The sequence below is a fragment of the Athene cunicularia genome, assembly GCF_003259725.1.
Source record: "Athene cunicularia isolate RWA chromosome 5 unlocalized genomic scaffold, athCun1 chr5_part1, whole genome shotgun sequence".
Classification (NCBI taxonomy): Eukaryota; Metazoa; Chordata; class Aves; order Strigiformes; family Strigidae; genus Athene; species Athene cunicularia.
In genome coordinates, this window is record NW_020799101.1 from 11,228,598 (window position 1) to 11,240,893 (window position 12,296).

The window sequence follows — 12,296 nt, forward strand, 5'->3', positions numbered from 1 at the left end:
TCAGAAAGCACATTTAGGAAAGTTGTGATAATAGGATTAACATAATCAAACAACATTGTACTGGCTACAATAGCAAAACTAAATCTTTTGTAATCTTACCTCTTTAGAATTAACTGCAAGAAAAGTTTTATTACTTCTTCAGTTTCATTTTCATTGAAATAACACTTATGTCATCAGACCTACATCCATATCACAAAAACATATTTTATAAATATTTCCATATCTTAACTTAAATGCTGCAAATCATAAGAATTACTACACTGCTGCAACCCAAAGCATGCAGGAAGAGTTGGCTTATCAAGTCTAAGAGTAGTAGTTCGAAGTGTCATTGCTTTCCTGACAAAGGCAGTAAATGCAGGCTTCTTGGCTCATTGCCACCAGAGTTCACAAAACACCGTGCAGGGTAAACAAGGCAGTAACATCTGCAACTGAGGCCGCTGACTCCAACAGAGCCAACAATCAGGAATAGCTTCTTGGAGTCCCAATATCGTGTCAAAGTCAGAATATAGAAGTTACACATTCACCCACAGATCTCCTACAAACACCCATTAACAGTAACTCAACTTAGCAATTTTATTCCGTGTCTTTTAATATTTTCTTCTGATACAAACGAGCAAGCTTGTACAATATACTAAGGCCTGACAATCAGTACTATAACGTCCAGGGGTTCTACAGTCCCATGTCTGGTAATCCGTATTTGTTCGTTCTCTCAGGCCTCAATTCACCATGATCCAATGCACAAAACTTCCAGATCAGATCAGAAGACTGAGCACATTTACAGACCAGTACAGAGACTATTAATATAGAGCTAACTCATTGGCATTTTCAAATCATTTGCAAACATCTGCTATTTTATACCAATGACTGTGTCACAGTACATCGTTTCTGGTTTTTGATGTAGTACAAAAAAGCCTAAAGTTGGACTGTTAAATATAGTCCTGATATCCTGACTAAACATGCATCTTTTCACTCACCTTCTGCAGACAATATCTTCATCAACTAAAATAGTTCACAGAAATTAGGTGAGTCCTTTTTTTAACGCATCAGTGAAAGTTGTTCAGGTTCTGTACTCCATTCTCAATGTTTAAAATATTTAGTAAATGTACAATAAAGATTAGAGATTCTTAAGCTTCAGGAGCATTGTGAGCTACTATAAAGAATCTCAGAATCACGGGAATATAAACATGAATTTAAGGTTATGGCAGAGCTCAGAGGCTGGAGCAAATTTGGGGCATGGGGTGGAGAGGGAGAGACACCTCCCTATGCAATAATTAAGAGCTAAAATGCCAATGTTGAGTTCTTGAGCAGCTCAAACATTACCCGCCTAATGCCATGGAAAAGTCTAAATAGAAAATAGCAACTGTCTCACTGAAGCTCGGTTATGAGCTTCAGTGCTTTAATACTGAATGCATAATGAGTTCTGTAACACAGCAAGACAGACAGTATCTACCTCTATTAATTACAGCAATGTTTCTCCTTAACATACAATAACGTAAACATCCCAGCACATTACAAATATTCAATAGGGCAAAGTTAAGTCCTCAAAGTCTGCTTTATTTCTACTACAATTTTACCTGTGCTTCACTAAGGCCAAGCTCCAGCATTTCCAGTGACTTTCGAATCATGTTTGATTTTTCTTCAACCAGATTAGTTTCATCATCTTTCTTCAAACACTTCAGTGTTTCAAGTAAGCTCTGTAAAATTGAATTGTGTTCATTCTTCAGTGCCTCTAGTCCATTAATCACTTGCTTAGTTTTGGCAATGATCTCATCTTGAGTAAGCTTCTCCAACTTCTCTTCCTTTAAATACACCATTGTGGACATGTTTTCATACATTCTGAAATGGAAAAGTACACTAGTTAATCCAAAAGTAAAATTAAAATAAGCAATTCTCTATAACTGAATAATGCTTTCCTTTAAGAAGTCATTAAAACATACGAATTTGAAATGTATATTCAGAATGCACAACTTTTACAATGTTTTACAATTGAGTCCCAGCTTTGAACAGTGTTTCAAGTTTTCCAGTTTCTATTTCTGGATTTACACTAATTCATAAGCCAAACAACAACAGAAAATAGAATATATACTACAACAGGGCAGAATAATTTCTCACAAGCAGTGAAGAATAGGACTGCATCTCCAGGATTCTGGTTTGTGCAAAAGCAAAGAAGCCTGTGTATAAAAGACCTACTCTAATAAATATATCTATCTGCAGATGCCACTGATCTACAACTATCTCTACAAATATCCACAAGTAGAACTGGAAGAATTTGAAGAAATACATTCAACCCTCTAAAAGGGTTGATCAATCAGTCAATCATGAGAAAAATCACCCTCTTCTAGTAAGAAGGAAACACCATCCTTTTCCAAAGACTACAAAAGCCATTATCACTACTTATTTTGAAAATAACAACTACTCCCTAAGATTACATTCATTATTGCAACTCTGCAGTTACATAACAGATATTCAACTGCCTACAGGTCTACATGCAGATGTTTTGAGGAAGCTGCAACAGCTGTATCCTACTAGAAAAAAAGGTTTGTAGAACACAGCCCTTGGAAGAAACATTTCACAGTGTTATTCTGTCAGTATCTCATACACTACACTACATTAAGGCTAGCAAATTTCTGGATATTTGTAAACACCTCTACCAAATCCAAATGAAGATCAAAAAAAGTTTAGAAACTCAGGTAACTTTACCACCACACATGCCGTTACTGAAGTGACAAACAAGTTTATTTAAAAATACAAATAAGACACAGAAATCATTTGATCCTTTTTTAAATTTTTTAAATGTCACCAGACTAATCTTTTGTAACAAAAATAAAGAATTGAAGAATTGTTCTTTTATACTTTATATTTATACCTTTATACCAGAAAGTATAAACCAGAATAAAGTCAGAGAGATTTTTCAAAAGCAATAAATTATCATTTCTGTATGAAGACACTTGGGGAAGCTTTGATAAACTAATATTTAAAATTAATTAGCTAATCTCTATTACAACTTTATACAGAAGCAAGTCCAGTTTTAGAAGAAAGCCAAAAAAATTACAGCCACTTAAATCTTGAATAAAAGTGCTATAAGGAACATACATATATGCACCACTTCATGACAAGAGCCAAAGAATGTGCTCTTATACTCTTGTAAGACATTAAAAAAAAAAAGTGGTTACACTCAAGTTACCCTGCTATGATCTCCTCCAATGCAATACCTAAAAGGCATAACCATTTGTCACAAAAAGAGGTGTGCACTACACTATTGTCTGAAAAAACAGATAATTTGGGGAAGCAATGAGTTTGGTTTTACCAGAGTTTAATACAAGAACTTCATGTTCACAGATATATGTGATACAGAGTGTATATATCTGTATAAAACATATAATCTTGTGTGGCATAAGAAAGCCTGATGAGCAGAAGGAGATTTACACATTTTCCATTTATAACCTGAGAACTACTACCCAGAATGCTTAAATGACATTTTTAAAGCACACACTCTCTAAAATCGTGTATAAAATTGAACTGCAATTTAATGTGAGCCAAATTTGTAAATATATGCTTCTAACATGCAGAATCATATAAGAAATCGTTATGGATTATGCTAACCAGCATACAACTCAACCCTAATTACCATCAGCATGCCTTCATGCCTTCAATTAACAATTTCCATCCTGAATGCAAAGAACTCAAACTTTGAACATAAAGAAATAAAAACAGCAGAGGACTTCTAATGAATAGGGATTTCCATTATGTATTATAAAAGTTCTGAGAAATATGATTTTTAAATACCTAGGGTTTTCTTACAATCCAGTATAAGTATGTGATGATTTGTCTGTCTTATGTAACTAGGGGTAGCAATTCCTTCTGTGTGCTTCAGTGTTCTGTAGCCATTCTACACCAAAGATGGAAGGCAGGTGTGCGCATGTATGTATGTAATGCATACACAGATACTGTTTTTTAAAAATTGCACATTTTAACCACCACAACAGAAGTTAAATGAATTCTAGGTGATGAATACAGATAAATGAACAGCCTTTCACTGTTAAAAAAAGAATACACAAAACCAAGAAAGTAATACCAAAAGCGACATTAAGCCTTGTAGTGGTTATGATATCATGCAAAAAAGAATAAAGGGAAGTACCTATCTGACATAAGAAATCCAGCCAAAAGACACATCTGTGTGCACAATTACATCTAAGGTGTGAAATGGACATTGATTTGTTATCATAAGGAAAAAAGGCTGTCAGATCATAGATATAATCCAGCATATAGCTCTGGCTAAAGATTAGCATGGGTCCTAAAGACAAATAAATAAAAAAAACAGTTCTAATTTTTTATTTTTATTTCCTTATGTATCCCTAAGAATTCTCTTTCTCAGTATTGACATTTTCATTTTTTAATAGCCAGGTTTCAAATACTAAAAGCTGGAAAGATAGATTTTTAATGTATCTAGTATCTGATCATTATTGTTTTAAAGTATAATTTAAAATACAATTAAAATCCCACACCAAAATCTGTGAACTGCTGTGACAAATCGTTTTCCCTAAACTTCTTCCTCTGAATATGCAGGCAGGATAGCTGAAAACTACCAAATAATGTGTCTGCATACAAGAAAGTAAATCATCTTCGTAAGAGTAAAAGCTACTACAAGCCTGGTTCAACCCATACCTACAGGCCCTGACATCTACAAGCACTGCAAATTCCACAAAGATACAGTATACACTAATTTGAGCTTTCTGTATCTCCAATATGTACCTATCAGTTCACTGTTTTGTGACAATAATCAGTCTATTCAGGGCTTTTAACACTAATTCCACTCTTAGTTCCTCCTTAATTAAACGGCAAGGCTCAAGTTCTGCATCTGGCAGGTGCTTGTTTCATTTTGTATTAGCTGCTAATTACAAGTAATTAATTCCCTGCTCAGACCAAGAACACATCTCATTACATCATGAAATGCACCATCTTGAAATACTATGAGCTGCTTTAACTGCTAATCTTCAAAATGTGGAAAACTGCCTCAAAAACAATCCTCAGAAGATCACAGGCCTTCCAAGCACAAGAAGAAAATCACCAACAAAGGCAAGAGATGAAAAACAGTCTGCTGAGGGACACGAGTAGTAAGTCAAACACTGCATTAACTGCACCCCTTCCTAACAAGGCAGCCCAGCAACACACACTAGGCAGAAACGGCAAGGATGAATCACCCATGGATGTTTTTCGTATACTTAGAAAGGTGCTTGTAGAAGGACTTGGATAAGGCACAGTCTAGTTTGAATATACTGCTGTTAGGGTTTAAACAGAAATCTCAAAATCTGAAAGAACATCAGTTACTTTGTTTTTAATCTGTTCATTTCTCTTTTTCTGTGAGACTATTTCTGCTATCACGTCATATTCCCATGCATAAGGAAATTCATAATCTCTTCGTGTTTGACTTTCCTTCCTTTTAACTAAGACAAACCATTACGCTCAGGAATTTTATTCCAATACATTCATCTCTAACCTCACAAAAGATAAATATGTCCTCTTGACATGTTCAGGACTGTAGCTGAACTGCCAATGCTATCATTCTTTTCATCATACTATATATTAGAATCCACACATGAGCCTCTACAGAATAGAAAATCTTGAACTGCACCTGTAAACGGTGTCCTGTTGGAGGTCAGACTTAAGGTACGCTCGCTGACCCAGTTCTATAAACAGAATACTGCGGCGCTTCTGTGCTGCCTCAGGTTTCCAAATACGTGATCTCAGAAAGCCTCTTCACAATTTAGCACACATGTACATAAGCTACCTTAAAAATAATGCAGTAAAAGCAATTAGTGGCACATAACAGAGGCTGTAAAAGCAGATAGGAAGATGGAGCTGCAGGTGACTAGCAACCAACATTAAGGTATGGAGAAGTCTTTTAAAACACACGTGTTTGAAAAAAAGAATTAACCCCTTGGAGTCACTTTTTCTATCAACTTGCAGCCAGTAAGCATCTGAATTTAAAAAAACCTTACTGTGCTCCTTCTGCCAGCCTTCAACTCAGAGGTAACCCTGAATGCAGGTCTGCCCTAACACTTGGTTTAAAATGAAGGTATGCAAGGTAAATACTATTAAAAGGACATTTGTAGTCTAACGTCAAGGGCACATAGCCTAATAAAAGCTCAGAATCACGCTGGTAATTTGACCTACAATCTTAACACCACAAGGCATCCGTGTTGGTAAGCGAACGGGACAAACACTGATCGTTTGTAAAGGTTTGGCATTTATACAGGTAAAGCCACAAATTTTTGAAGAAATGCACAATAAGCATAGCACTGCTTGACCAAAAAGTGTAAAACATCAAAAAACGTGACTACTGGCAGAGACATTTCACCAGACTAACATGGCTGTTGCTTTTCTATAAAGACTGCCAGGTGCACCCCGCACATCAGTGGGAAGAGGCTGCACGGCCACACGCTCTCCCCCTACATCACAATAGCACCCACCTCTGAAAACCACTGCATCACAGACTCTAGGAAACCCCAATGGCTATCAGTAAGTCTATGTTTAAGTGAATAATATCAATGGCTATCAATAAACTATGTTCAAGTGAAGAGGATTATGTACTTGTTTAGCTGAAAAATATAGCCACTGTACATTTGCCTTGATAAATCTTGGGGTTTTTTAACATCACAGTCTGCTATAAAAAAAAAAGAGAATCATACATTTCAGGGGAAATCTTTGGAAGATTAAAAGATTACTAAGAAGAAAAGCAAGCTAACAAATTATATTTGCTAACAAAAGAGATGATAGCAAAAATAGCTCCTATAAAACCTGTAGCAAGTGTAATCTTGACAATTGTCTTTGAGAAAGCAAAAGCTAAGATTTACACTGCTGTGCAAATCCTTTTATTTAGATTTCTATAGCACGCTACATCAACACTGATGAAGCATATACTGTTTCTTAGCAATCATATCTGCATTCCTATAAGTATCAATCTTAACACTATTTTGAAAGAAATACTTTTGCACATTTCAAGGATAACTGCCAAAAAAACCTTCCTCATTTTAGCCTTCATCCTTCTTCTGTAGCAAGTAAACTACTTTTTTTTTTTAAATTATGACTTCTTGCTGAATCCATTAATTCAGTAAAAAACCCTTAAACAGTATAAAAGTATTCAGTGGCATAAGAGCATCCTGTAACTGCAGATTATTCTTCCTCTTAAAGAAAAGGTTATTATGGTGTCAATTCCTTGACAGTACTCTACTGAATAAACACTAGCTACTAGCTAGTGTTTCAATTATCATGATACAGTCAAATCTGTATCTTTTTAAATGCAGACAATCCAACGTGACCTGTTGATCTATTTCCAGAATCTCTTTTCGATTCAATCACATCTGGATTTCCATAATGCTGCAGAACATGGCCAAACCCCACCTTGCTCCTCCTGCTCACATACTGCAGCAGACAGATCCTCTGATGATTTGGCTACCCCCATTTTTTGGATAAAAGGAATCAAGGGGAAGTATCCTCTTTCTAGCATATCTAAGCCACTATATTTGACCTTTCTGAAGTACTAAAAATATATAGCGATTAAAACACAGAATAGTGACGTATCCTAAAATCACAGTGGATTATTCTGTCTCTGTGAAGTGGCATCTGTTTGGATCCTACAATCACTCTGCCTGTATCATAAGCATGTATGAGAAAAATTTATCCTCTGTATACATTCCCAAGCCCTTCTAATATCTCGGGTTTCAAATTAAGCTAGATGGAAATAAGATCCTTTGATACATTTGTTATCACATCAAAGATTACTCTTCGTCAAAGCTGAAGCAAGTGCAAGAGAAATCTGACAGGTGCGTGTCTAACACAGTTTACCAGACCCAGTCAGGAGTCTAGAGGAACTACACTAAAACATGCTTATTAACTCTTTGTCAATGAAGGTTACCATCACCTGTTACAGGTTGGTGGCACATAACTTCCTTACTCTAAATCTAAAACAACATTCTTACTAAATATCCTCAGACCTGGGGCAAGACCAAAACCCCATTCTTTCCCAGAATAGTAAAACTGAACATAAACCTCCCACTGTTAGTCTTTGGCAAAGTGCTCTAATGCCAATTTGTTAATTTTGGTTATGTTCAGCAATTTCTGTGATTTGCAGTCTGTCTTCAGTCTCCTACGTTTTTTTTTTTTTTTTTTTTTTTTTTTTGTACTACTGCTGTGTCAACAGCAAACAGCGTCTGCCAATCTTCAGTCAGCACTGCCTCAGTTTCTTGTGAGCACTAATAAACACTTCCAAGCACCAAACACACCAAGGACCTCAAGAAAGCAGAGCATTTTGTCTGTTCACTAAAACACTGACACGACATACCAGTCTGGGCCACAGAGGATTTGCCTTATGCTTATGACCAAAAGCCCACCTCACTGGATCATTCCAACAAAATGATCGTGACTCTATTAAGTGTGGTTACATGAAGACAGACCAAACATAGTTAAATGCATTAGAAGGCAGAAGCTGAATAATTTAAAAAGCCATTATATTTACCCTTAGTTATCAAAAATGCTTGTCACAATCACACATCAGGAAAAATCAAGGCTAACTATTCAAAACAATTGTAGTTTAGTATTTTGTAGTTACGAAGACAGACTTCATAAATTACCTACTTTAAGTGGACTGGAAGGAAATTTTGACTGTGTTTTTAAAAAAATACTCTCAAGACACTTTTAGTTACAAATCCATCATCATTATCAATTCCACAAATTTTACTCTCAGTGTTCCAAGGATCTACATTTATTTCTGTGTGCAAATGGCATGTGGCACTTCATGGACTTGCTGACTTGTGCAACCATGACTTCAGTGAATCTTGAGTCTCTATAAGACATTTTTAACCGTGATTCTAGGTAGCAAGAGCTTCTCAGACTAGAGTAGGGAGGTACAGTAACACTGAAGTGTTTTCAAAGTTACTTGTCTTGCAATTTTAAGCTGTCACTAGCACAGACAACATTTTTTGAGCTTGACTCCAGTTCTTTCATTTTGCACTGTTATTTTTGGACAAGAACTGCTTTATTGACTAATCAAAGTAAGCATCCATTTATGTTATCTATTTGTCTTAACTCTACATAGCACTTAGGTAAAAGCAAAGGAATGCTACCATCAATTCAGACTTCCATAATACATTAAAAACCCCATCAGCTTCCACTTACTAACATCAGAACTATAATCTTAACCAAATCTACTTTTTGTGGCATACCTATGACCATTAAAAAATGCATGCAGGAAGGGCAGAGAAGGCCACATCTTGATTCATATTATTGGATCTATGTGGGAAGTTTTGCTGACAATTTACTGTGAGCACAGATTATGTTGCTTTTACACATGTTGCTTGAGGACAGTGAAGAGAAGGGTTACTTAAAACAAAATGGGAAACCCAGCAATTTCTTCTGCAGACATAAAGGAACATCCACTAATATTGCTTCAGCACACATTACCCTTTAGGTTTAACAAATCCTTCAAACTGGTTTTGAAGCTATCTAATAGTTTACATTAAGATGTACAAACCGCAGAGTCTCCCTTCAAGCTTTAGGGAAAACAGCCTTCACCTGCTTATCCTTCCATTAAAAAAAAAAAAAAATACAAAACCAGTAACTTAATTCTTCCAAAATGACTACAGAAAAAGTTGCACAATTAAATTGTTCAGGCATCTTCCTTAATATTGAGAAGGAATTAATTCCACCCTATTAAATATTAAAATTGATACTTTTGATGGCAATCACCAATTATCAAACAGATGAATAGGTTTTTTTACACCTTACAAATTTCATTTCACAGAAAGCACAGCAAATGATGCAATCATCTAGAAAAACAACCTCATACCATTCACTGTTTCTTACCTACTACAGCAGAGAGCTGATTTTGCTGTAAGGTTGAAAATAATTTCCTTACTGGGCATTCCATAAGCTGCAGAGTTTACTCAAATGGTCTGAACTCTACTGGGCCAGGAGGTATGGAGCAGTACAGCCAAGCACTAACGCAGCCTTTGACAAAGGCACCTTAACATTCTGTGAACTCACACCTGAGGATCAAATCATAGTTGCAGCCCCCTCTCCAGTAATCTTTCACATTCATGATTTATCTTAGCTAGTGCTGGGCACTGGGTGCTCCTCTGGGACTCCTGAAATACTGGCTGTGGTTAAAAACATCAGCATGACAGTATCCACCATCCTGCTGCAGTACACCACTCTTCTGGTGCTGATAGAGAACAAGAGCACACATTAACTGGAAAATAAACACCAAAAAAGTAAGAAAATTACAGTTTTAGTATTATTTTTTCAACCATCTCTCTTGGATGAATTGGTTTTGAAAGCATCCCCCTACTGAGGATGGCAGAACAGTCAATTCCTAAAACAACTGTGCCATTAAAAGCAACATATCATGCACTTCCAAGTATTGCTCCATGTGCAGTCAGACTAGACGAAAAGAGAAAAAAAGGAAAAGACAAAAACAAAAAGTCAGTGAGCATATTTCCAGGCCACTTGTTAACACAACTGGGTGGGGATCAAGATTCAGTGTCCACACAAACTAAAAGCAGGCACTGTAATTCAAACCCCACTGACTGCTGCTTTCAAAAATACCCTGTGCATCTTTGCTCTCTACCTGCATTCCACAGAAACTCCAAACTTAGAAATTTTTTCTACGTTAAAGGATGTATTTTAACAGCTGAAGTGTGCTCCAAATCAACATGCAGCATATATAATTTTTAACTTAAAGTACTGTGAGAGAAATTGATACAGAGTAAGGAAGACTTAAAAGCAGAGCAACTGAATCATTAATCTGCCTTTATCTTTTTTCTGAACAATTGAAAGGAGATGTCAGTAACAGCAAATTACTGGGACACTGAGTCAAATTCACCCTATGGTGCCTCTTGCCTTTTCAAAAGGTATAGGATGGGTAACAAATCTTTGATCAATAAGGACATCTGGCTAAAACACCTATCAGTACCATAACAAAACAATACCTCTCATCTCTGCACGATTTCTTCAGCCCCCAGGAATGCCCAGCAAGCACCACCATTCTGTGTTCCACAATGCTCCCAGACCAGAATCCTACAGAGCAGTTCTATCACATCCTGTCTGTTAATTCTGCCTTAAGGTAGGATAGCAATCAGATTCGCACACCAAACCTTCCCAATATATACCAATCCTCAAAATTAACATATCTTCCTGAGGATTCATTCATTCACACCTCTAGTAAGACCTATAGGTCACTATTATTTGTGCAAGCACACTGCCAAACATCATCATGAATCCTGCACTCCTCCATATTTCAATAGTAATATTCATTATACTGAATGCAACTGGGCTACCACCAGGGAAATGGCAAATATAAACAATAGCACATTCTTGTATCTTCCACACATTATTGTCTTCTATGTTCAGAGGAATTTGGAAACAGAAATGGCTGCTGAATTATCTGGTCTGGCTTCCTACAAACCCAGGACCAGGAGCATTCACTCACTAAGACTATGTATGGTGGGAGATAGAAACCTAGCAATGCTCCTCATGCAGCCATACATTTCATTTACATTCTCTTATTTCAGCACAAACACTCCCGTCCATAATAAATCAAACCAAACATACGCACCTTTTACCAGATTATTTTTCAGTCACAGGTGAGGGAACAGAAAAAGAAAAGGTCCAGGACACAAACACAGCCAAAATACATTTATTTGTCGACGCTGCTGTGCAGCAAGCTGTGTTAACAGAATGAGGATATGGAACAAGATTCAGGAGTGTGGAACTACATAAACCAGCACTGAGACTGACAAAAAGTTCAACTATATCCTTAGAGATTGAGTATATATTCCTATTCTGTCAGCAGAAACATTTTAGGAGGTTGTTGTCCTCCTAGCTCAAACCTGTAACCTCTCCTATATCCTCAAAGATTACCATCCCACTAGCTGCATTATGCTGACTAGAGACAGCTACCCTCTACACTGAAGGAGGGGGGGAGGAATCCCACTTTTTTAACCAATCCTCATCCTTCTAAACACACTGAATATGAGAGGAGAGGGGCGAGCAGGGAGGAACATCCAGTTTAAGCACATGAACAAATGAAACGTTAAAGATGAGGGTATAGTAAAATCCGCTCATGGCAAAGACAAGAGGGATGAGGGAGTAACAGCAGTCTCTCCGAAATGGAAGCTGCTCAAACTGGAAGAGAAAGATACAGCTGTGACTTTCCTACGCTATTCAGCCTGACGTTGTTCGATAAAAGAACATTCATAAAAGCATTCAATCTTAAACACAATATTCTATTCGGGGGGGGG

At 36.7% G+C, this 12,296-nt stretch overlaps 1 protein-coding gene across 7 annotated transcripts in view; it reads right to left on the bottom strand.

Annotated features, from left to right (window-relative positions):
* Positions 1-12,296, bottom strand: part of KLC1 (kinesin light chain 1) — a 51,712-nt gene that overhangs the window by 30,078 nt on the left and 9,338 nt on the right. For all 7 annotated transcript variants that reach the window (XM_026849979.1, XM_026849978.1, XM_026849980.1 and 4 more), the window contains exon 2: positions 1,575-1,836. In XM_026849979.1, the coding sequence (XP_026705780.1) occupies positions 1,575-1,836 (262 nt within the window). The remainder of the gene's footprint in view (positions 1-1,574; positions 1,837-12,296) is intronic.